A 22,859-nucleotide genomic window follows, 5' to 3' on the forward strand; every position below is an offset into this window, starting at 1 on the left:
CTGGAAAGTTGTTTAAAATTGCTGTTCTATCTGAATCATTAAAGTTTATTTTTGACTTGTGTGCCCTTTTATTTTTTTATTTAAATCATTGATTTTACTGACCACCCTGCTAAAATGTTAGCCAGTATTGAGTTAAAATTAGCCATTATTAAAAATGTTCCATTTTATGCACAATTTATCAGTAAAGGGACAGGAAACTCCATCATTTTCTTTCATGACTTGGATAGAACATACAATTTTAAACAACTTTCTAATTTACTTCTATTATCAAATTTGCTTCATTCTTTTGTTATAGGAACAGTACTGCACTACTGGCAGCTAGCTGAACACATCTAGGCCTAGATTTGGAGTTTGGCGGTAGATGGGCTGTTAACGCTACGCGGGCTTTTTTCTGGCCACACCATAAATTTAACTCTGGTATCGAGAGTTCAAACAAATGCTGCGTTAGGCTCCAAAAAAGGAGCGTAGAGCATTTTTACCGCAAATGCAACTCTCGATACCAGAGTTGCTTACGGACGCGGCCAGCCTCAAAAACGTGCTCGTGCACGATATCCCCATAGGAAACAATGGGGCTGTTTGAGCTGAAAAAAAACCTAACACCTGCAAAAAAGCAGCGTTCAGCTCCTAACGCAGCCCCATTGTTTCCTATGGGGAAACACTTCCTACGTCTGCACCTAACACTCTAACATGTACCCCGAGTCTAAACACCCCTAGCCTTACACTTATTAACCCCTAATCTGCCGCTATCGCTGACCCCTGCATATTTTTTTTAACCCCTAATCTGCCGCTCCGTAAACCGCCGCAACCTACGTTATCCCTATGTACCCCTAATCTGCTGCCCTAACATCGCCGACCCCTATATTATATTTATTAACCCCTAACCTGCCCCCCACAACGTCGCCGCCAGCTACTTAAAATAATTAACCCCTAATCTTCCGACCGCAAAGCGCCGCCACCTACGTTATCCCTATGTACCCCTAATCTGCTGCCCCTAACACCGCCGACCCCTATATTATATTTATTAACCCCTAATCTGCCCCCCTCAACGTCGCCGACACCTGCCTACACTTATTAACCCCTAATCTGCCGAGCAGACCTGAGCGCTACTGTAATAAAGTTATTAACCACTAACCCTATAATAAATAGTATTAACCCCTAATCTGCCCTCCCTAACATCGCCGACACCTAACTTCAATTATTAACCCCTAATCTGCCGACCGGAGCTCATCGCTACTATAATAAATGGATTAATCCCTAAAGCTAAGTCTAACCCTAACACTAACACCCCCCTAAATTAAATATAATTTAAATCTAACGAAATTAATTAACTCTTATTAAATAAATTATTCCTATTTAAAGCTAAATACTTACCTGTAAAATACATCCTAATATAGCTACAATATAAATTATAATTATATTATAGCTATTTTAGGATTTATATTTATTTTACAGGCAACTTGGTAATTATTTTAACCAGGTACAATAGCTATTTAATAGTTACCTAGTTAAAATAATAACAAATTTACCTGTAAAATAAATCCTAACCTAAGATATAATTAAACCTAACACTACCCTATCAATAAATTAATTAAATAAACTACCTACAATTACCTACAATTAACCTAACACTACACTATCAATAAATTAATTAAACACAATTCCTACAAATAAATACAATGAAATAAACTAACTAAAGTACAAAAAATAAAAAAGAACTAAGTTACAAAAAATAAAAAAATATTTACAATCATAAGAAAAATATTACAACAATTTTAAACTAATTACACCTACTCTAAGCCCCCTAATAAAATAACAAAGCCCCCCAAAATAAAAAATTCCCTACCCTATTCTAAATTAAAAAAGGTAAAAGCTCTTTTACCTTACCAGCCCTGAACAGGGCCCTTTGCGGGGCATGCCCCAAGAATTTCAGCTCTTTTGCCTGTAAAAAAAAACATACAATACCCCCCCCAACATTACAACCCACCACCCACATACCCCTAATCTAACCCAAACCCCCCTTAAATAAACCTAACACTAAGCCCCTGAAGATCTTCCTACCTTGTCTTCACCATCCAGGTTCACCGATCCGTCCTGAAAAGCTCCTCCGATGTCCTGATCCGAGCCCAAGCGGGGGGCTGAAGAGGTCCATGATCCGGTCAAAGTCTTCATCCAAGCGGGGCAGAAGAGGATCTTCCATCCGATTGAAGTCTTCATCCAGGCGGCATCTTCTATGGTCTTCTATCCGGAGCGAAGCGGCAGGATCCTGAAGACCTCCAGCGCGGAACATCCATCCGGCCCGACGACTGAACGACGAATGACTGTTCCTTTAAGGGACGTCATCCAAGATGGCGTCCCTCGAATTCCGATTGGCTGATAGGATTCTATCAGCCAATCGGAATTAAGGTAGGAATTTTCTGATTGGCTGATGGAATCAGCCAATCAGAATCAAGTTCAATCCGATTGGCTGATCCAATCAGCCAATCAGATTGAGCTCGCATTCTATTGGCTGTTCCGATCAGCCAATAGAATGCGAGCTCAATCTGATAGGCTGATTGGATCAGCCAATCGGATTGAACTTGATTCTGATTGGCTGATTCCATCAGCCAATCAGAAAATTCCTACCTTAATTCCGATTGGCTGATAGAATCCTATCAGCCAATCGGAATTCGAGGGACGCCATCTTGGATGACGTCCCTTAAAGGAACAGTCATTCGTCGTTCAGTCGTCGGGCCGGATGGATGTTCCGCGCTGGAGGTCTTCAGGATCCTGCCGCTTCGCTCCGGATAGAAGACCATAGAAGATGCCGCCTGGATGAAGACTTCAATCGGATGGAAGATCCTCTTCTGCCCGCTTGGATGAAGACTTTGACCGGATCATGGACCTCTTCAACCCCCCGCTTGGGCTCGGATCAGGACATCGGAGGAGCTCTTCAGGACGGATCGGTGAACCTGGATGGTGAAGACAAGGTAGGAAGATCTTCAGGGGCTTAGTGTTAGGTTTATTTAAGGGGGGTTTGGGTTAGATTAGGGGTATGTGGGTGGTGGGTTGTAATGATGGGGGGGGGTATTGTATGTTTTTTTTTACAGGCAAAAGAGCTGAAATTCTTGGGGCATGCCCCGCAAAGGGCCCTGTTCAGGGCTGGTAAGGTAAAAGAGCTTTTACCTTTTTTAATTTAGAATAGGGTAGGGAATTTTTTATTTTGGGGGGCTTTGTTATTTTATTAGGGGGCTTAGAGTAGGTGTAATTAGTTTAAAATTGTTGTAATATTTTTCTTATGTTTGTAAATATTTTTTTATTTTTTGTAACTTAGTTCTTTTTTATTTTTTGTACTTTAGCTAGTTTATTTAATTGTATTTATTTGTAGGAATTGTGTTTAATTAATTTATTGATAGTGTAGTGTTAGGTTAATTGTAGGTAATTGTAGGTAGTTTATTTAATTAATTTATTGATAGGGTAGTGTTAGGTTTAATTATATCTTAGGTTAGGATTTATTTTACAGGTAAATTTGTTATTATTTTAACTAGGTAACTATTAAATAGCTATTGTACCTGGTTAAAATAATTACCAAGTTGCCTGTAAAATAAATATAAATCCTAAAATAGCTATAATATAATTATAATTTATATTGTAGCTATATTAGGATGTATTTTACAGGTAAGTATTTAGCTTTAAATAGGAATAATTTATTTAATAAGAGTTAATTAATTTCGTTAGATTTAAATTATATTTAATTTAGGGGGGTGTTAGTGTTAGGGTTAGACTTAGCTTTAGGGGTTAATCCATTTATTATAGTAGCGATGAGCTCCGGTCGTCAGATTAGGGGTTAATAATTGAAGTTAGGTGTCGGCGATGTTAGGGAGGGCAGATTAGGGGTTAATACTATTTATTATAGGGTTAGTGAGGCGGGTTAGGGGTTAATAACTTTATTATAGTAGCGCTCAGGTCCGCTCGGCAGATTAGGGGTTAATAAGTGTAGGCAGGTGTCGGCGACGTTGAGGGGGGCAGATTAGGGGTTAATAAATATAATATAGGGGTTGGCGGTGTTAGGGGCAGCAGATTAGGGGTACATAGGGATAACGTAGGTGGCGGCGCTTTGCGGTCGGAAGATTAGGGGTTAATTATTTTAAGTAGCTGGCGGCGACGTTGTGGGGGGCAGGTTAGGGGTTAATAAATGTAATACAGGGGTCGGCGGGGTTATGGGCAGCAGATTAGGGGTACATAAGTATAACGTAGGTGGCGGTCGGCAGATTAGGGGTTAAAAAATTTTAATCGAGTGGCGGCGATGTGGGGGGACCTCGGTTTAGGGGTACATAGGTAGTTTATGGGTGTTAGTGTACTTTAGAGCACAGTAGTTAAGAGCTTTATGAACCGGCGTTAGCCCAGAAAGCTCTTAACTACTGCTATTTTCCTGCGGCTGGAGTTTTGTCGTTAGAGCTCTAACGCTCACTTCAGAAACGACTCTAAATACCAGCGTTAGAAAGATCCCATTGAAAAGATAGGATACGCAATTGACGTAAGGGGATCTGCGGTATGGAAAAGTCGCGGCTGAAAAGTGAGCGTTAGACCCTTTAATCACTGACTCCAAATACCAGCGGGCGGCCAAAACCAGCGTTAGGAGCCTCTAACGCTGGTTTTCACGGCTAACGCCAAACTCCAAATCAAGGCCCTAGTTAGCCAATCACAAGAGACAAATGTGTGCAGCACTAATCAGCAGCTAGCTGAACACATCTAGTTAGCCAATCACAAGAGACAAATGTGTGCAGCACTAATCAGCAGCTAGCTGAACACATCTAGTTAGCCAATCACAGGAGACAAATGTGTGCAGCACTAATCAGCAGCTAGCTGAACACATCTAGTTAGCTGCTGATTAGTGCTGCACACATTTGTCTCCTGTGATTGGCTAACTAGATGTGTTCAGCTAGCTGCTGATTAGTGATGCACACATTTTGTCTCTTGTGATTGGCTAGCTGAACACATCTAGTTAGCCAATCACAAGAGACAAATGTGTGCAGCACTAATCAGCAGCTAGCTGAACACATCTAGTTAGCCAATCGCAATAGACAAATGTGTGCAGCACCAATCAGCAGCTAGCTGAACACATCTAGTTAGCCAATCACAAGAGACAAATGTGTGCAGCAGCAGCTCCCACTAGTAAGATATGTGGGATACCAAGAGAACAAAGAAATTACAGGCTCTTTCTGAATCTTGTAAGTTTTTAATCCCTTTAAATACATTTATGTTAAATTATCCAATGAATTTGTGCTTTGGCGAGCTGAAAATGATATAATATTAGAAAATATTACGCTGCCCTCAACTGGCTATTTCAAAATGCCACCCAGCTGACAAAATGTTATGAGGACACTGCAGTCCAACTGTTTTCATATTATTGTGACATAATAGGAGTCAACCTTTTAAAAAGTAATATTTCCAAACAGCGCGGTGCTTACCAGTCTTTCCGTAAGTTGTGACTAGCGTGTCTTCAGCGTGTACACATTTACGCCTCCTCCTACCAGACGTCAGAATCCAGGAGCCAAAGATGCAGTGTCTCCGCCTAAGACACTAAGGAGAGCCAATGGCATAGTATGCAAAACAAAAGATCAGGCTGCACAGGAAGCAAATGACGAAAATCCTCCAAAATAGCAAAAAACAGTGTTTAATGGGAAATAAAGCACTAAAAACAAAAAATCACTGACATGGCGATAATATAAAAAAAAGACTGATCATTCCAAAAATGGAGTGATCAGAAGGACAGCAACAAACTGCATACGCGTTTCATGCGGGGCTACCGCACTTGATCACTGCTACAACAACAGGTTAGCGTGGTGCCCTTATAAAGCCCAAGGGAAATACAGATAATTCTACAAGTTAACCCTTGCATTGCTAAAACCAATCAAACACACAAGACAGTATATAAAGAGGTGATGAAAGATACCTAATAACTCATTTGCTAATATTCAAACTATATATATATATATATATATATATATATATATATATATATATATACACAACTATTAAAGGGACACTCAGATTAAATTACATTTTCATGATTCAGATACAGCGTATAATTTTAAACAACTTTCCAATTTACTTCCATTAAAAAAATGTGCAGTCTTTTATATTTACAATTTTTGAGTCACCAGATCCTACTGAGCATGTGCAAGAATTCACAGACTATACGTATATGCATTTGTGATTGGCTGATTGCTATCACATGGTACAAGGGGAGTGGAAATATACATAACTTTGAAATTTGTTATAAAACAATCTACTACTCATTTGAAATTCAGACTAAGTGCTATTGCATTGTCTTGTTATCTTGCATGTGTTGATTATGCAAATCTAATGTGTTGACTGGTCCTTTAATTGTACATAAAGTCATGTTAAAAAATCTCAACATTTGCATGATTCATTGTATATTATAAACATAACTATGTTCACAATATTATTATTTAAACAAATTAACATCTGCCTCCATGTTTAACCCTTCAGGGGACCTGGTATTGAGGTAAAAAATCCATTTTACCTCTTTTTTTACATAACAATATTTCCTGTTATGTAGTACTAATGTAATCCCTATCTCCTCCTCTTCTGGAAAAAGGTGCATGATCAATTGCCTGGAAAGTAGCTAATTTTGAGTCCCCACCATGTTCAAATTTAAAGTGTGACACTACTGACGTGAACACATCAGGGTCCCTGATGTGTTCAAGTGCCCTATCTTTTAGGGCTCGCTTTGTTTTCCCTGTATATTGTTTTTTACACCCCCTACAGGTCAGGAGATATACTACATGTGTGGATTTACAATTTAGTGAAAACTTAATATTATACTCTTTATTGGTGATACTAGATCTAAAAGTATATCCTTCAACAATATAATCACAAGTTTTACAGATCCTTGCTCTACATTTTGTAAACTTTTTTTAAAAAGTAGATTTTTTTTCATAAGGTGGTGAGAGTCCACAAGTCCATTACTCTTGGGGTTCAACTCCTGGCCACTAGGAGAAGTTAAAGATTCTCAAAAACTCATAAGAGTATTCTGTCTTTCCCACATCACTGATTAGCCAATTTAAAGGGACAGTATACACCTTAGTCCTCTTAAAGTCTTACCTTAGCCTAAGCTGCAAATAGCCTCCTGCACTTTTTTTCTTTATTATGCAGCAAGAATGATAATTCAGCGCACGCAAAAAATCTACAAGAGCGCGCAACAGCTCTATGCAGGCAGCTAGAAAATTACTAAAATAAAGCAGTTTATAGAGGCGGATGCGCGCTAACAAATAAAAATGCTTTAAAGCAAAATATTGCTTAAAACAATATAGGAAGTAAATAGTGCACAAAGTAGAAAACCTCCTAGTCAAAACTTCTGTCTCCCAAACACATCCACACTACAATAAATTAATATGATGAACAAATATGTATGTGTACCTACTAATACTCACTCTAATGTGCTTACCAGCTGCAGAACGACTGCGTCCAGTAGAGAGCCCACACCACAGCAGAGGATCTGGGTACGGAATGTATCAACGACGACCCAGCAGGAGGACTCTAAGCGGTCTGTCCCTGCAACATCTTTGTCAGGCTTGTGACTAACCTCTCACCAGGAGTATTTTTGTTGCTACCCAATACTCCAATCTCCCCTCTGTCTCTTAAGAAGTAGCTTCGTAGTAGCAGTAGGGAAAATGGGCCTCAACATCGGTCTCAATGAAGAATGTCCTTCCTCCTGGGTGGCAAATATAAGACTAGCATACCAGAGAGGAGGGAGGTATTAAGTACTCAGAGTTTTGGGAATCTTTGCCTACTCCTACTAGCCAGGAGTTGAATCCCAGAAGTAAGGAATTGTGGACTCTCACCCCTTTATGAAATCTTTTTTTTTTTTTTTTTTTGTGGAAGGGTAAGTTGATGCTAAATTCATTACCTACATGTTACAGATAAAATATTTATTCATTCTATTTGCCTCATAGTATATTTAGAATTGTAATCGTAAATCAGTGTCAATATTGATTAATTTGTTATTGTTTGCTTCACTTTAACCCCTTTGCAACTGCTGCTGTATATTATATTTTGGCTGTTGCAAGGGCTTCCAACCTGTTGGAGCACATTTATCTCTCAAATAGACTGCTTACCAACAGTCTGTATGAGCTGGTCTGGTTCCTTAAAGTATTCATAAACGTCACTACTGCATATAGTGTATTAATCTTAAATTGCTAGATTGATTTCATAACATTTAAAATCAGTATAAATATTTTGTTAATCTGGTATTGTAGCCATAATATATATCTATTTTTAAAAAATTTTGGCATCCATGTGAGATGTTAAAAAAAAAAAAAATTGACACCCCTAAAGTATCTGGGTCCTAGATTTTAAAGGTATCTCTACATTCCTATGTACCAGCTGAAGGGTCTGTAAGAGAGGAGATTATTGAAATACTGTTTTCTTAGGGTCTATGCAGAATTATGTGTGTTTATTATGGAGATAGTGTAGAATATATTCTAAGGGGTCGATTTATCATGCTGCGGAAGACAGGGGCGTGCATATGCGCCCCTGGCCGCCACAGCTCGCCTCTGGCGGGCTGATTTCCGCTGCCGGAATTCAGCTTTGCACTAGAACGCAATTTTGCACTCTTGTGCAACGCTGCCCGGGCACAGCCAACCATGCGCGGGCAGGAGCTATCAATCTCCCAGTCGGACAAGACCGGGTAGATTGAAATTCGCCACCTTATAGGTGGCAACAGGTTAGGGAAGCAGCGGTCATCGTTAAATACGGACTGCAGGTTCTCTTGTGAGAACTTGCAGTCGTAGGGGGTCGAAAAGGCTTGCAAAGCCTTTGATAAATCGGCCCCTAAGACTGCAGTGTGAGTTGGAAAACATAGAAGGAAAAGGAGGTTGACTGCCTAATAGACTGAGATTGAATCCATTTTATTATAGGTCTACACACTAGATACGCATTCCAGAGGCCAAGAGAAAAGGGTATAGTGGTGACTGAGGGACAGTTGTTAATGCTCTGGTTATATGAAGCTGAGGTAGACCTGTTAAACTTTTGTTTGTTTTTAAAAATGTCCCCAGAGACTTAAAGGGATATTAAACAATTCTAGATGATAATATACAATGATAATACAATATACTTTCATTATTATTATTTTTTTATTAAGGATAGATGAAGGCATACAACAATATAGATGTTTACAAAGTTCCAATAATAAAAAAAAAAAACATTGAGATACAATAATAATATTCACCATTTAAATGGTTTGTCTACCGGAATGGAAACCTTCTAAAGTATTAAAGGAGCCACCTATGGACCTCATATACACGCAAAATAATAATAAAAGAAGGTATCTTAACCTCATTTTAAAATAATTAATTTGATTGTTTCATAAATTGGCTCAAACCTTACAAATACTGGTTGAAATAATTATAGTAGGCAGGTACGGCTGTCTATCTTCTAAAAAAGGACTTTGTTAAAATACCAACTAAGCAAATAGTATGATATTGTTAACTAAACAACAATATATATTGAAAATGTATAAACCAGAACACAGAAGGTAAAATTAAGTGACAGCTCTGCAAAGTATGCCAAGTAAATAGGGATGTAACTGAATAACAATAAATGTACAACAATTGAAGTAGTAGATGGTAATTACCCAAGACAGCTTTTGACTTTGCTGCACTTATTATTGTCTTCAAATAGAAACAGAAAAATAGTTTTAATAGAAAAGTAACCGATAGAAATGGCAGTGCAGAACACAGTAGTATTCCATACAGCCATTGGCTGCACACACTTTGTCCCCGATTGGCCACAGCAAAGAAAGTAACCTAAGTTACAACATGGCAACTCCCATTGTTTTATACACACTAAAACTACATTTATTTTGTCACTATTTAAACAACTAATGAAACGTTAAAAGATACATCTACCTGTTATTCTCAGACTAATCTTTTATTTAAATCCATCATTCTGTCTAGTATTTTGTTTAGTGTTACATATCCCTTTTAAAGAACATGAAAAGAAAATATTTTCTACCCATGCACAAAAAAAGGTGCTGTATATATATATTGAAACTAGCAGTAACCGCATGGCTATGTGTAAACTTGAATCTTAGTTCTTCAGAGGCTGATTGGAACAACTCCCATAGTTTTATTAGTAAATGGGATTCCAGGAGCATTACTGTTTTTTCTTTGTTTTTTTTTATATTTAAATTTATTCTTTTGTTATGCAATAAATAGAAGGCATTTTCTGTCCTTTTAGTGTTCAAAGAAAAAATCTTACGCCAAAGTGGAAAATATTTTATTTACTGAATATTATCTAATGTAATCAGGAAAATGAAAAGTAATATAGGGGCTGAGATGTCATCGACAGTATCTGATCAAATATTCAGTTGTGAAAAAAATAGAAATGTGGTGAGACTACAGTCTGTAGGATAATTATGACGTTTGTATAACTATATACTTTTTTATAAATATTGCAGATAAAAACTATTTTTAAATGTGCTTCGTTCTCTTGGTATCGCTTGTTGAAAAAGAATATGCACATATCCTACGCCTAGTGGGAGCTAGCTGCTGATTGGTGCCTGCACATATTTGTCTTTGTGATTGGCTGACTAGATGTGTTCAGCTAGCTGCCAGTAGTGCAATGCTGTTCCTTCAGCAAAGGATCATAAGATAATGAAGGAAAATTGATAATAGAAGTAAATTGGAAAGTTGTTTAATATTGTATGTTCTATACAAATCATGGAAGAACATTTTGGTGTTTCCTGTCCCTTTAATTATTATATCATCATCATTATTAGTATTATTAATAATGAAGCTTTATTTTTTTTATTTTTTTTTGTGTGTTTCAGGTAAAAATAAAGAATGGAAGGCCTTCTACATTACATCAACCCAGCACATGCAATTTCTTTGCTGAGCTCCTTAAATGAGGATCGTCTAAAAGGAAAGCTCTGTGATGTTCTTTTGATTGTTGGTGATCAGAAATATCGAGCTCACAAAAATGTTTTGGCTGCTAGCAGTGAATACTTCCAGAGCCTCTTCGCTGAAAAGAAAAATGAATCCCAAACAGTGTTTCAGTTAGACTTTTGTGAAGCAGATGCATTTGATAATGTCTTGAATTACATTTATTCATCCTCATTATTTGTGGAGAAAGGTAGTCTTGCAGCTGTGCAAGAGCTTGGCTACAGCCTAGGTATTTCCTTTCTAACAAATATTCTTTCAAAATCACCTCAAGCTCCATTTTCTTCATGTTCAAGTAAAAAGACTATCATCAAAGAAGAAGATGAAAGTGAATCCCAACAAAGAAGTGTCATTGTATGTCAAAATATAAATGAACAGTCCCAAAATAGAGAAATCAGTCATGTCCAACGTGATATACACCAGTCATCTAAACATTCATCCTATGGAAATACAGCTACACTTAAGCATAATATGAGATTAAGTGGCCTACTGAACAGTTTACCTTCTGATAGAAAGTGGCTATCGTCTAGTCATTCTTTGGATGATCAAAATCTTGGGGAATGGATAAACAGAAATAAATTCTCACAGCAAAAAAACTCAGCAAAAGAATGTAAGGATTTTCAACCTTCTTCAAGTGGATCTGAAATGTTGAAGAAGCAAATTATGTCACAAAGTTCTCCAGAGTCATATTCAAAGCAAAAAGGAAGAAATGAAAATATTCAGTGCAAGCTAGATGAAAATAACATGCGTTATTACTCTAAGTTAGGAATGCTAGTTCCACCTACAAAGTCTACAAGTCAAACTATTGACCGTAGTGGACCTCTTGTTAAAAGTCTTCTTCGAAGGTCATTGTCTATGGATAGCCAAATTCCTACTTATTCACATTCTACTGAAAGACAAACTTTACAGGAATCCTCTATAAAAGGTACATCAAAAGAAGAGGAAGTTAGCATGGTATCTCAGACACCTGCAGCTGAAGAGAAAGTAGGCATTAGAGATCAGAGCCCAAAGGCCCGAAGGAGGACTGTGCTGGATAATAATATACATATCAAGACAGAACCAAGTAGCCCTGTTTCAGAACGATCTGAAATAATACAAGTTACTGTAGGAGATGGTTCACAAGCAAAAAGTAGGGACCTTCATATTAAAGTGGAAGAAAGTCCCGATTTAGAGGCTGCTGAACTTAATAGTCTACCTGCTAAAAGAAAGTTTGAATCTGATAGAAGAACACTTCCTTGTAGAAGAGTAAAGATGAAAACAAATAGTTGTCCAAATCGAGATGCTAACCTCGAGCAAGAGTCTGCAGATCTAGAAAATTTTGACGATATCCCTGATTCTGATGACAGTGATGAAATGTACAGTGACTCACAAGGAAGCAGACAAAAAAAAATATGCAAACATTGCTTTAAAATTTTTCGATCATATGCAGGTCTTCACCGGCATATAAACATGTACCATAATCCAGAAAAACCATATTCTTGTGACATTTGCCACAAAAGATTTCACACAAATTTTAAAGTATGGACACATTGTCAGACACAGCATGGAATAATTAAACACCCATTACCTTCTTCAAGTTCACCTGGTGTTTTGGATGAAAAGTTCCAAAGAAAACTAATTGACATCGTAAGAGAACGAGAAATTAAAAAAGCATTGATGTTTAGATTACGCAGGGGCAAATCTGGGTTTCAAGGATCAAGTAGCCAAGCACACGCCCTCAAGAGAAGTCTACGCTCTAGAAACAAAGGGGCATACGTATGTAGTTATTGTGGGAAATCTTATCGTTTTCTTTCTCAGTTTAAACAACACAGCAAAATGCATCTAAGCGATAAATCATTTGTGAATAGGGAAATTAGGCCCAAAGAACATTCTCCTCCCAAGAATACAAGTGAAACAAAGGACGGGCTTCACTGCCGAATCTGTACAGCAAAGATGATGACTTCTGGTGAACTAGCAAACCATGAAAGGATGTGTAGAAATGCCACCATATGCACATACTGTAGTCTTCGATTTCCTTCTCCATCATTGAAAATTGAACATGAAATTAAGTGTGAATACAAGAAGCTTACATGTCTTGAGTGTATGCGCACATTTAAATCCTCTTTTAGTATTTGGCGTCATCAGGTCGAGGTTCACAATCAAAACACAATGACTCCAACAGAAAATTTTTCTTTGCCTTTGATTGATCAAAACGGAGAAGTAAGTAATGTTTCAATATCTCCATCTTTACCAGAATCAAGCAAAAAAAATAACTTATTGAAATTAAAGGATGAGTTAGTTTTCAGTGACTCATCAGAACAAATGAACTTTGATTCTGATGAATCGGATTGTCACCCTGAAGATCTAAGCATTTCAAAGCAATTTAATGTTAAAATTAAAGAAGAACCTGAAGATGATATGGATGATAGCCCTGAAACTAACTTTGACAATAAAGACGCAATATCTGACTCAGAAGGTGGTATGTGGCCTTGTGAAAAATGTGGAAAACTTTTCACAGTGCGCAAACAACTAGAACGTCACCAAGAATTATTGTGTTCTGTTAAACCTTTCATTTGTCATGTATGCAACAAAGCTTTCCGGACCAATTTCCGCCTCTGGAGTCACTTCCAATCTCATATGACACAGAGTGTAAACTCTTCTTTCAAGGAACCTGAGATCTGTGCTCCTGTGAGTTCTCCATCCCCTCCACCTCCTCCACCACCACCTCCACTTCCCAAAATCCAGCCAATAGAACCAGATATTCCTGTAGAATTACCAGAGAAGCCAACAGAAAAAACTTTTCCTCCCAAAGAATCGGATTCACTCTTCTATCATGCTCCACCTCTGTCAGCTCTGACCTTTAAAAGGCAATTCATGTGCAAACTTTGTCACAGAACATTTAAGACTGCTTTCAGTTTGTGGAGCCATGAGCAAACTCATAACTGAAGGCTTGCAAGCTCTGGTGCTAAATTTAAAACTTTGTGCATAGAAAAAAACACTTCTGGCTGACATGAGGCCTGGCCACATTTGTTTGTTATAAAATTTGTTGAAGTGTTCTAATATCTTGTAGATGAAACCCATTGATATTTTGAATATTTGACGTGGATGACATCTTTAATGTGTATTGACTTCTCTTTATATTTGGTTACAAATAAAAACAAAAAAAGCTTTCTTGATCGTTGATGGTGTGCAAAGACTGCTAAAATTACAGGAGACCCTACAATATCAACCCAATTGCACTGATTTAATACAACTACATCAGGTAAAAGGTGAAATGATTTATATTTTTAGTTACTAGCAATAAAGAACATATACATGCAACCCAAGCTGTCATAAGTTAAACGTGGAAAGTGCATCGTTTTGTTGTTTTGTTCAAGGGAGGTGGGCAACCAACTCTTGGTTTGAAGAATAAATTACTTAATTTGTTTTGATTACCTGGCACAAACTGTTTGGCATTTGTAAAACACACGAGAGTGAAGTTGGTTTTGTCTTTATTTGACAAACTGAGAATATAATAGTTTTTCTGAAAAAAATAGATTTTTACCATATATATGTTCTGTTCAATGATTTATAAGCTTCTCAGTCTCTAGTATTTCTGTTAACTCCAAATCATAAAGCACTGTTAATTTTATAAATGAGCACCCCTTACTTAGCTATTTTGTTTATAAAATCCAAGATCTAACGTGGAAACTTTAGTAAACACTTTGAGGTAGTACAATGCAAAATGTTATGTTTTCTTAATTTGTAAAGCCATTGCATAGTTATATAGTAAATGGGGTTGGAAAAAAATACATAAGTCCATCAAGTTCAACCTTAATATACTCCCAAAAAAGCTCCATTTGAATTTAAATTAATCCCATTAAAAACATTTAACACAAGAAGTAATCATATCCCTGAATTCTGTTTCTAGCCAGAAATGTATTGAAAACATTTTTAAATGTATCTAAGGTATGGACATGTACTACCTCCTTAGGTAATTAGTTCCACAATTTGATTGCTCTTTAATTCGATGGTGGCATGTGCCCCAATTTGCAAATTATTTAAACTTGAAACAGCCATGTAAACCCTCTTTAAATATTTACAAGTTTAATCCTGTACAATTTATTTGGTACATGCCTTTGCAACCAAAAAATAAAAGGTTAAAAAGCACAATATGTTAATTCTATTCTATACTTGTTTTTAAAGCGATAGTGGTAGACAGGGGATCGTATATTAGAAAACGCATACAAAAAAAAAAGGAAAATTATATATACATATTGAGGGAAAAGCAGAACCAATTACATCATCCGTGGCTGAATTTGAATTACAGAGCAACTGACAATATAAAAATGTCTAAAAATATTTAATACTTGCTAAAAAATAAAATGATGTCCCTATGAGAGGTTTGGAAGCATCAAAATATGTTTTTGCATATTTTTAAGTCCGCAAGATAAAGATGGTTTTACTTGTGTGTGTGTGTGTGTGTGTTGTTTTTTTTTTTTCTTTGTTTTTTTAAATTATCACTACATTTGCACATTGATTCTAAAGGGGCCGATTTCTTAAAGTGCGAGCAGACATGATATGATGTAGAGTATCATGTCTGCCGCACATTGATAATTGCCGACAGCATAGGCTGTTAGCATTTATCATTGCACAAGCAGTTTTTGTGAACTGCTTGTGCAATGCCACCCCCTGCAGATTCTCGGCCACTAGCAGGGGGTGTCAATCAGCCCGATCGTGCAAATTGATGCCCGCAGCCTCAGAGCAGGTGGACAAGTTATGGAGCAACGGTCTTTAGATCACTGCTTTATAACTGCTGTTTCCAGCGAGCCTAAAGGCTCGTGCGGAAACGGGCATCAAGCTCGATTTGGAGCGTGATAATTCAGCTCCTATGTGTTTCACTGTGTTAGATGCAAAATTTGCCAAAATCAAGTCTTCAGATGAAATATAAATTTGTGACTTTGCTGAAAGATCACCATTGCTTATCTCAGAAACTAAAATAACTGATCTACCATTGCCTATATTTCCATGTTGCATAATAAAACAGGGTATTCAAACCATTCCATTCTTTTTGACTCATTTTCTCAAATTACATAGTTGCAGTCTATGCCCTCAAGATTCTCATTTTTATGTCTACATTTAATGCATGAAATAACCTGGTGCTAATTATTTATTTTTGTTTTGTGAACCCATTGTAATAATAATGTCTTTCTCCTGTGCAACTTATATTTATGTTGATTTAAATGATTAAACCATCAACCTGTTAACTGGATCATTTCTGGATTTCATCTTGTGCTCTAGGATTAAGGGTATTTGTTATAAATAGATACAAAGGAATCTAGAAAGTGTGGCTGCTTTAATTCTGGGAATGAAATATAAACAATATTTCCATGTTTGCCATTATGGAATTTTCTTAATGAGTTAGCTTGTTTGAGACAGTATTTTTTTTTTTTTTACCCTACACAGTTAGCAGGCTGAATATTTTTTTTTTTTTTTTTTTTACAGCAAACCCTATTTTGTAGCTAGAAAAAGTTTCAAAATGGAAATTAACACAAATAGACTAAGTACAGTTGAAATATCCTAATCTGGATTTTGTACCTTAATTATTGTAGCTTTTCATCCCTTTTTTCTTATATTTAGGCTTCTGTTCACTATAACTGGTTAATGCAAATATTGTATTTAGTAAACCTGTGAAATTCAAATTAGTAGTATGATCGATGAGAATCACTATGCTTAAATCTTCTGACTCTAAATAATTCCAGCAAAGCTAAACCAAGTAAAGTCTTTTACCAAATACAGTTGTATAGATACTAAACTCTTATTCAAGCTGTCTGGAACTGGAAAAGGCCTGTATTTCAAAATAGTTTGTATTTGTATATTTGCATCTGTAAAAATGTGTCCGTTTGGAGAAAACTATCTTATGTCATGTAGGCAATATTTACCTGTCATACTACATCTTTTTTATGCAAACTAAAGGTAGTTTGATGTAATTTAACAAATGTCATACATAGTACCAACAGAGAGTATAGTACTGTAATCAGACAATACTCTGTCTGATCTAGACTATCATTTTTATTTTAGAACACAAAAAACAAACAAAGCTACAGGTAGAAAAGATTGTGACTTGCTGGAGGGGTGGGGGAATGATTATAATTCTGGATTTTTTAATTCTGCATTTGAGGATTTGTACCTGTACTTGAATTTGATACTGGTTTATAAATTAACTTATCATTAGGGTAAAAAATTACACTATTTTAACATGTAAAAAGTAAAGTTAAACCTGTTTAACCTGATTTTAAAATTAATAGGAATTGTTGTTTGTTCACATTTCATCCCTAGGGACAAACTGCTTATCATCTGATTTGGACAACTCCAGCAAATATATTAAAGGACAATGACACCTACACAAACATACATTTTTCCCCACAGAACATTTGTTTGTTTCAGTTATATATTTTAATATGTTTTATTTTAGATCCCAATGGAAAAAAAGCAGTTGGCTTCAATTACAGACCAGTTACTCCAGAAAAAAATGTTCCACAAGTATTTAAAATGTTACATTTTAACCTTCCAGTTAAAACAATGTATCACTATAATAGCCTTGTTAATGTGTTATTCATTTTTCATAAAACGTTCAACAGACACCATTTAAAATAAATGTGTTTACTGAACTGAAACAATTTAGATTTTTGTTTCCAATATAAAACAAGATTGTGAAAGTATATTCAGCACCAAAGTGGCAAAAAAACTGCCACAAGAATATTAGTCTTTATGTTAAATGAAGATCAGTTGCATGTAAGATCACAAGTTAACCCCTTCTCATTAAAGTATGAGCACGCCGCCTTGGAAGTATAATACCTAGGGTTCTATTAAAATCTTCATTATTTTGCTCTCTTTGCACTAGTTTTGCATTAAAAAAAAAACTATTTGTAAGGGTAATGATGATTACAGAAATGTATTTATGCAGAACAGATATTGAAGGGGGTTTTTTTCTGGGAAAATAACCAGATGGTGTTTATTTGACTTCCTTAGACTGGAAACAGCTTTGTGTAGGTTTCTGTGTGAGACATTAATATATAGACTTCCTTTCTTTCCTGTTCCCTGCAGTTGTTTACATACAAATATATGCAAATAATAATATTGTCAAATTTGCATTTAAAAAATACTTTAGGATTGCACATTATCAATTGTCTGAAAAAAATAAAACATCATGACAGCATTAGTTATACATAAAAGTGTTATGGGGCTATATGCAGCAAAATGCTACCTAAATAGACGCACTCCTATTTTGTACAACTTTATTTACTAAAAACATAGCAACCGTCAAAACAAATATCACCAACATTTTTGTTTAATTATTAAATTGACTTCAATACATACCTCTCTTCTACCAGTTTTGGATGTACATATTGCTTATAATTAAACTAATATTTTTGTTGACTTGCTTTTTAATTTATAATATTTTTTTGTTTTCATTTTTGTTATTCAAGTTTGTTTGTTTTTTTGGGGGGGGTTGACAAAGGACACAAGGCAAATATAGTTTTACTTTTCATATTGTTTTTTCAATAAGTAAAACCACAAAAATGCTTGCTATTGTATGTTAATTATATATTGTTATTTAATTTTCAAAATTATAATTCCCTCAATGTTTAAAATCTACAGATATAGCCTAAATATTTAGGGATTTGTTGTTTATTATTATTGTTAATATTAGACTTTTAAAAGCAGACACAATAGGTCAACTGAAGCCTATTTACTATGTAATTTACAATTTAAAAATATATCCTATGAGACGTGAGTGGAATTTTTATTGTTAATGTTTGTTTAATCTTTTCTTACAGCAAATACTAAAACAACAAATGTATTACATTGTATTCTACAATGTTTTAAAATTCCCATCAGTGGCTTGTCTTTGTATTTGGTGCACATGGAATTTATAATGAATTATCAATACGTATTTTTGTTATTGATATGACAGCAGCCACTACTTTAGGAAATGTTGTCTTAATTTATTATTCAAAGCTACTAACACTACTAGTTTATGTTTGGCAAAATATGCAATCTAGTTTTGCTAACTGCAAATTGTGAGTAAAAAAAAAAGTGCTGTAGCCATAGAAAACTGTTTTATGGAAGAAATCTGAGGTACTATTTATATATAGTTGTCTTTTTATTCTCATGGTTTTTTGTGTAAAAACTCACAACCCAAATTAAGTACAGCTTATATTTGATTATGACTTTTCTCCTTTTTAACTATTATGAAAATGTATTACAATGCTGCACTTTCTGCATCAACCATACTATACTTTTAGCACAGTTAATTAGTCAATCTGATTTTATAGATTTTTACTTTTTTTATTAGAAAACTTCTAATTTATATAGAAAAAACTAACTCTTTATGTATTGTCCTCTATTGCTTTCTCTGTATGATCTTTTTTCTACGATGTGTTTTCTTAGCTGTTGACCAAGAAATGTTGAATCCAATAAATTTACACCTTTTTCAAGTTCACTTGTGTGTATTTTTCTAAAGGATGTAAATAGCTAAAATTTTGCCAGCCAGGTAGCTTTGTAAAGTAGCCGGGAGAGGGCAGTGTAATATTTTGCAATATTATAATAATATAAATTTGATTTAAGATATCCTAATTTTTTACTATAAAAAAAATTAGGGGTAGACCAATATATCGGAGCGGCCGATTATTAGGGCCGATATTTGGAATTTCTGAAATAATCAGTATCGGCCAGAAACTTACCGATATGGAGCAAATTAAAAGAAATTTAGCTATGTGTACTTCAGGGAAACTGTAGTTTTAAGTGACACAAATCATATATAGCACATATAAGCTGGACATAGCATCTAATAATAATAAATAGCACTGATAACAGAGTCCAAGCCCAAATGTTCCTGGGAGCTCAGTTACCAACTACCATACCACCAATAACAGGCCTGTAGATGGACTTGCATAAACAAACATGGTTTGTGAAATGGAAAATGTGATCTTTAAGTGGCACTTAAAACTACATAGTTTCCCTGAAGTACACAGAGCAAAATTACTTTTGATTTGCTCATAGGGGTCAGCAATACATAAAATCAATCCGCTTGCTAATTGCTGTCACAAATAGAACATTATTTGTTGCATTCTGATACATTTTACACATTTGCTAAATATTTCACTAAAGCTGCTATATTTGACGATTTTTTAATTTAAATATTTTATTTTCCTTTTTGATGGGCATAGAAAAAAACATTTAAAAAAAATGATAGTTCAGGCACATCAATTAAATGTCCACAACAACAAACCTTGAATAGAAAGCTAAGCCATATAGGAGGCTAGTATCAATATTCTCTAGCAGTGATTAACAATGCTCTGACCATTAGGTGGCACTGTTACACGTGTATAAAACTGCCCATAAGTGACATAATAAACTTATAGTCCACTCCTCAGTACCAGGGAAGGTATTTGCAATCCAGTAAATATATGAGCATATTAAAAATGAAAGCAAATAAATCTAGCACTGATATTCCAGCATGTCCTTTCTTTATATATATATATATATATATATATATATATATATATATTATTTTTTTTACTTTACTTTTAACCCTTATCTGTAAAGTGTACCAAGTGAGCGTGTTTTTAGTGAAGTGGCAGCAGTATATGAAAAAAACAAGCCATTTAACAGTAGAACATGCTGAAATGTTATGCTTTCTGCACTATGTTTTTCTACTTAACTGGGAGTATTAAATAAATGGTGTAGTGTCTAGCTTTGCAGTAGTAACTTAAATTTAATTTCATATCAGTGTGCAGTTTAAAAGGGATTCATTTTCAAGCACTTTATTTTTCCCAGGCCCATTTTTGTATATTTCACCTCCAAATGTGATCAAATAAAAAAAATCGTTAACTTCAGCAATCATGGCACAAATGGTTGTAAATGCTTCTCTGGGATCCCCTTTGTTCAGAAATAGCAGACATTTATGGCTTTGATATTAATTTTTGGTAATTAGAAGGCCGCTAAATGCCACTGCGCACCACACTTGTATTATGCCCAGCAGTGAAGAGGTTAATTAGGTAACTTTGCTATATAAAAGACAAAACAAAGGGGCGCCTCATGTGTAGTATCATTAAATAAGCATAAAGCCACAGAAAAAAGCCAAATGGGTACTCACAAGGCTCTGGAGCACACCTATGTGCTTGTAGGGACAGGCTGCAGATTGTATCAGGTGTGACAGCTCACGCACAGAGGATATCAGTCATTAACTGTAGTAGGAAAATAAAACGCAGGAAAAGCACCAAATTGTGCAGATCACAAAGGATATGGTGTTTGACTTAGCACAAAGAAAGATTGGGTACTCACATATCAGATGAGCACACTTATGTGCTAGTAGGAGCAAGCTGGCATATTATGGTAAGGTGTGTCAGCTCACCACCAAGTGACTTTTCCTTAGGATGCAATATCCAAAAGTGGCAAACTTCAGTGTGTTAGGTTCCACTCCAAGCAGGTGCAGGCAGGTAAAATCACTCACAAGAGTATTTTTTTTAAAAAATTAAAAAGTTCTATTTATTAAAAACAAATTAAAATACATATACAAAGGAGTGAACTAGGGGCATACAGTCAAGCCCCCTGTAAATGCAACGCGTTTCTCGGCTCATACGCCGTTTCCTCAGATATGCCTTAGGAAACGGCGTATGAGCCGAGAAACGCGTAATAAATAGAACTTTTTCATTTTTAAAAAATACTCTTGTGAGTGATTTTACCTGCCTGCACCTGCTTGGAGTGGAACCTAACACATTGAAGTCTGCCACTTTTGGATATTGGATCCTAAGGAAAAGTCCCTTGGTGGTGAGCTGACACACCTTACCATAATATGCCAGCTTGCTCCTACTAGCACATAAGTGTGCTCATCTAATATGTGAGTACCCAATCTTTCTTTGTGCTAAGTCAAACACCATATCCTTTGTGATCTTCACAATTTGGTGCTTTTCCTGTGTTTTATTTTCCTACTACAGTTAATGACTGATATCCTCTGTGGGTGAGCTGTCACACCTGATACAATCTGCAGCCTGTCCCTACAAGCACATAGGTGTGCTCCAGAGCCTTGTGAGTACCCATTTGGCTTTTTTCTGTGGCGTTATGCTTATTTGATGATACTACACATGAGGCGCCCCTTTGTTTTGTCTTTTATATAGCATCTCTGGACCATTAGTATATATTTTCTGCAGTGTAGGATCCCCCTTACCACCCAACCTCCCTGAGCCCCCCGTAACAGCTCTTTAACTCTCCCCCCACTGTACCCAGTTTGCAGGAAATTTTAACTAAAGAGGTTACAAATTACAATCACACATAAATGGTTATGGTCATTATACACTGTCCAAAGGGATCAATTACATTAAACACTTTCTGAACACTGTGATGCTGCAGTATTGAACATTCTGTTACAGTGAAGTGTACTGAAAAACCTATTTGCAAGACTACCTTCCAACAATGATTTAATCACTTTAGAGCATTTCTGATTTCATATGCGGCTACTGTTACAAGGTCAATTCATCTCCAGTGGTCCAACATAGATTTCTTTAAATGTTATTTTACTTGCTTTAAACTCGGCAGTCATCTTTGTGCCATGCTGCATGACAGATTTTGGTTATACAGATGTTTACGGAAACCTCAATATCTCAACTCATGATGGTCCTAGGTCTTTGGAACAAAAACTGATCTTAGAACTTGATGGACAGTGCATTGTAAAAAAAATAATTTTTAGATTGCTCATTTATACTTCTTTTTGGAAATTAAATAACTTAATTTACTCTTTGAAACCACAGCCCATCAAAATAGGCTGTTTGCAGTATGATCATATCTCATTATCTTATCACTCAAATTCTTCCCTTTCGTATCGCTGTTTCTGTACAATACTTAGAACAACGGAAAATTAACATTTTAGAGCTTTATCGCTTCCACCTTCTACTG

The 22,859-nt window shown here is 35.8% G+C and overlaps 1 protein-coding gene across 2 annotated transcripts in view; it reads left to right on the forward strand.

Moving 5' to 3' along the window:
• ZBTB21 (zinc finger and BTB domain containing 21) overlaps nt 1-19,407 on the forward strand; it is a 62,200-nt gene extending 42,793 nt beyond the window's left edge. The window contains exons 1-2 of one of the 2 annotated variants that reach the window (XM_053705897.1): nt 7,436-7,888; nt 10,835-19,407. In XM_053705897.1, coding sequence (XP_053561872.1) covers nt 10,848-13,868 — 3,021 coding nt within the window. In that variant the 5' untranslated portion in view covers nt 7,436-7,888; nt 10,835-10,847 and the 3' untranslated portion in view covers nt 13,869-19,407. Of the gene's footprint in view, nt 1-7,435; nt 7,889-10,834 lie in introns of those variants that run through there. The other variant, XM_053705896.1, reaches the window with a different exon arrangement.
• Nucleotides 19,408-22,859: the final 3,452 nt, after the last annotated feature.

The sequence above is a fragment of the Bombina bombina genome, chromosome 3 (assembly GCF_027579735.1).
Source record: "Bombina bombina isolate aBomBom1 chromosome 3, aBomBom1.pri, whole genome shotgun sequence".
Classification (NCBI taxonomy): Eukaryota; Metazoa; Chordata; class Amphibia; order Anura; family Bombinatoridae; genus Bombina; species Bombina bombina.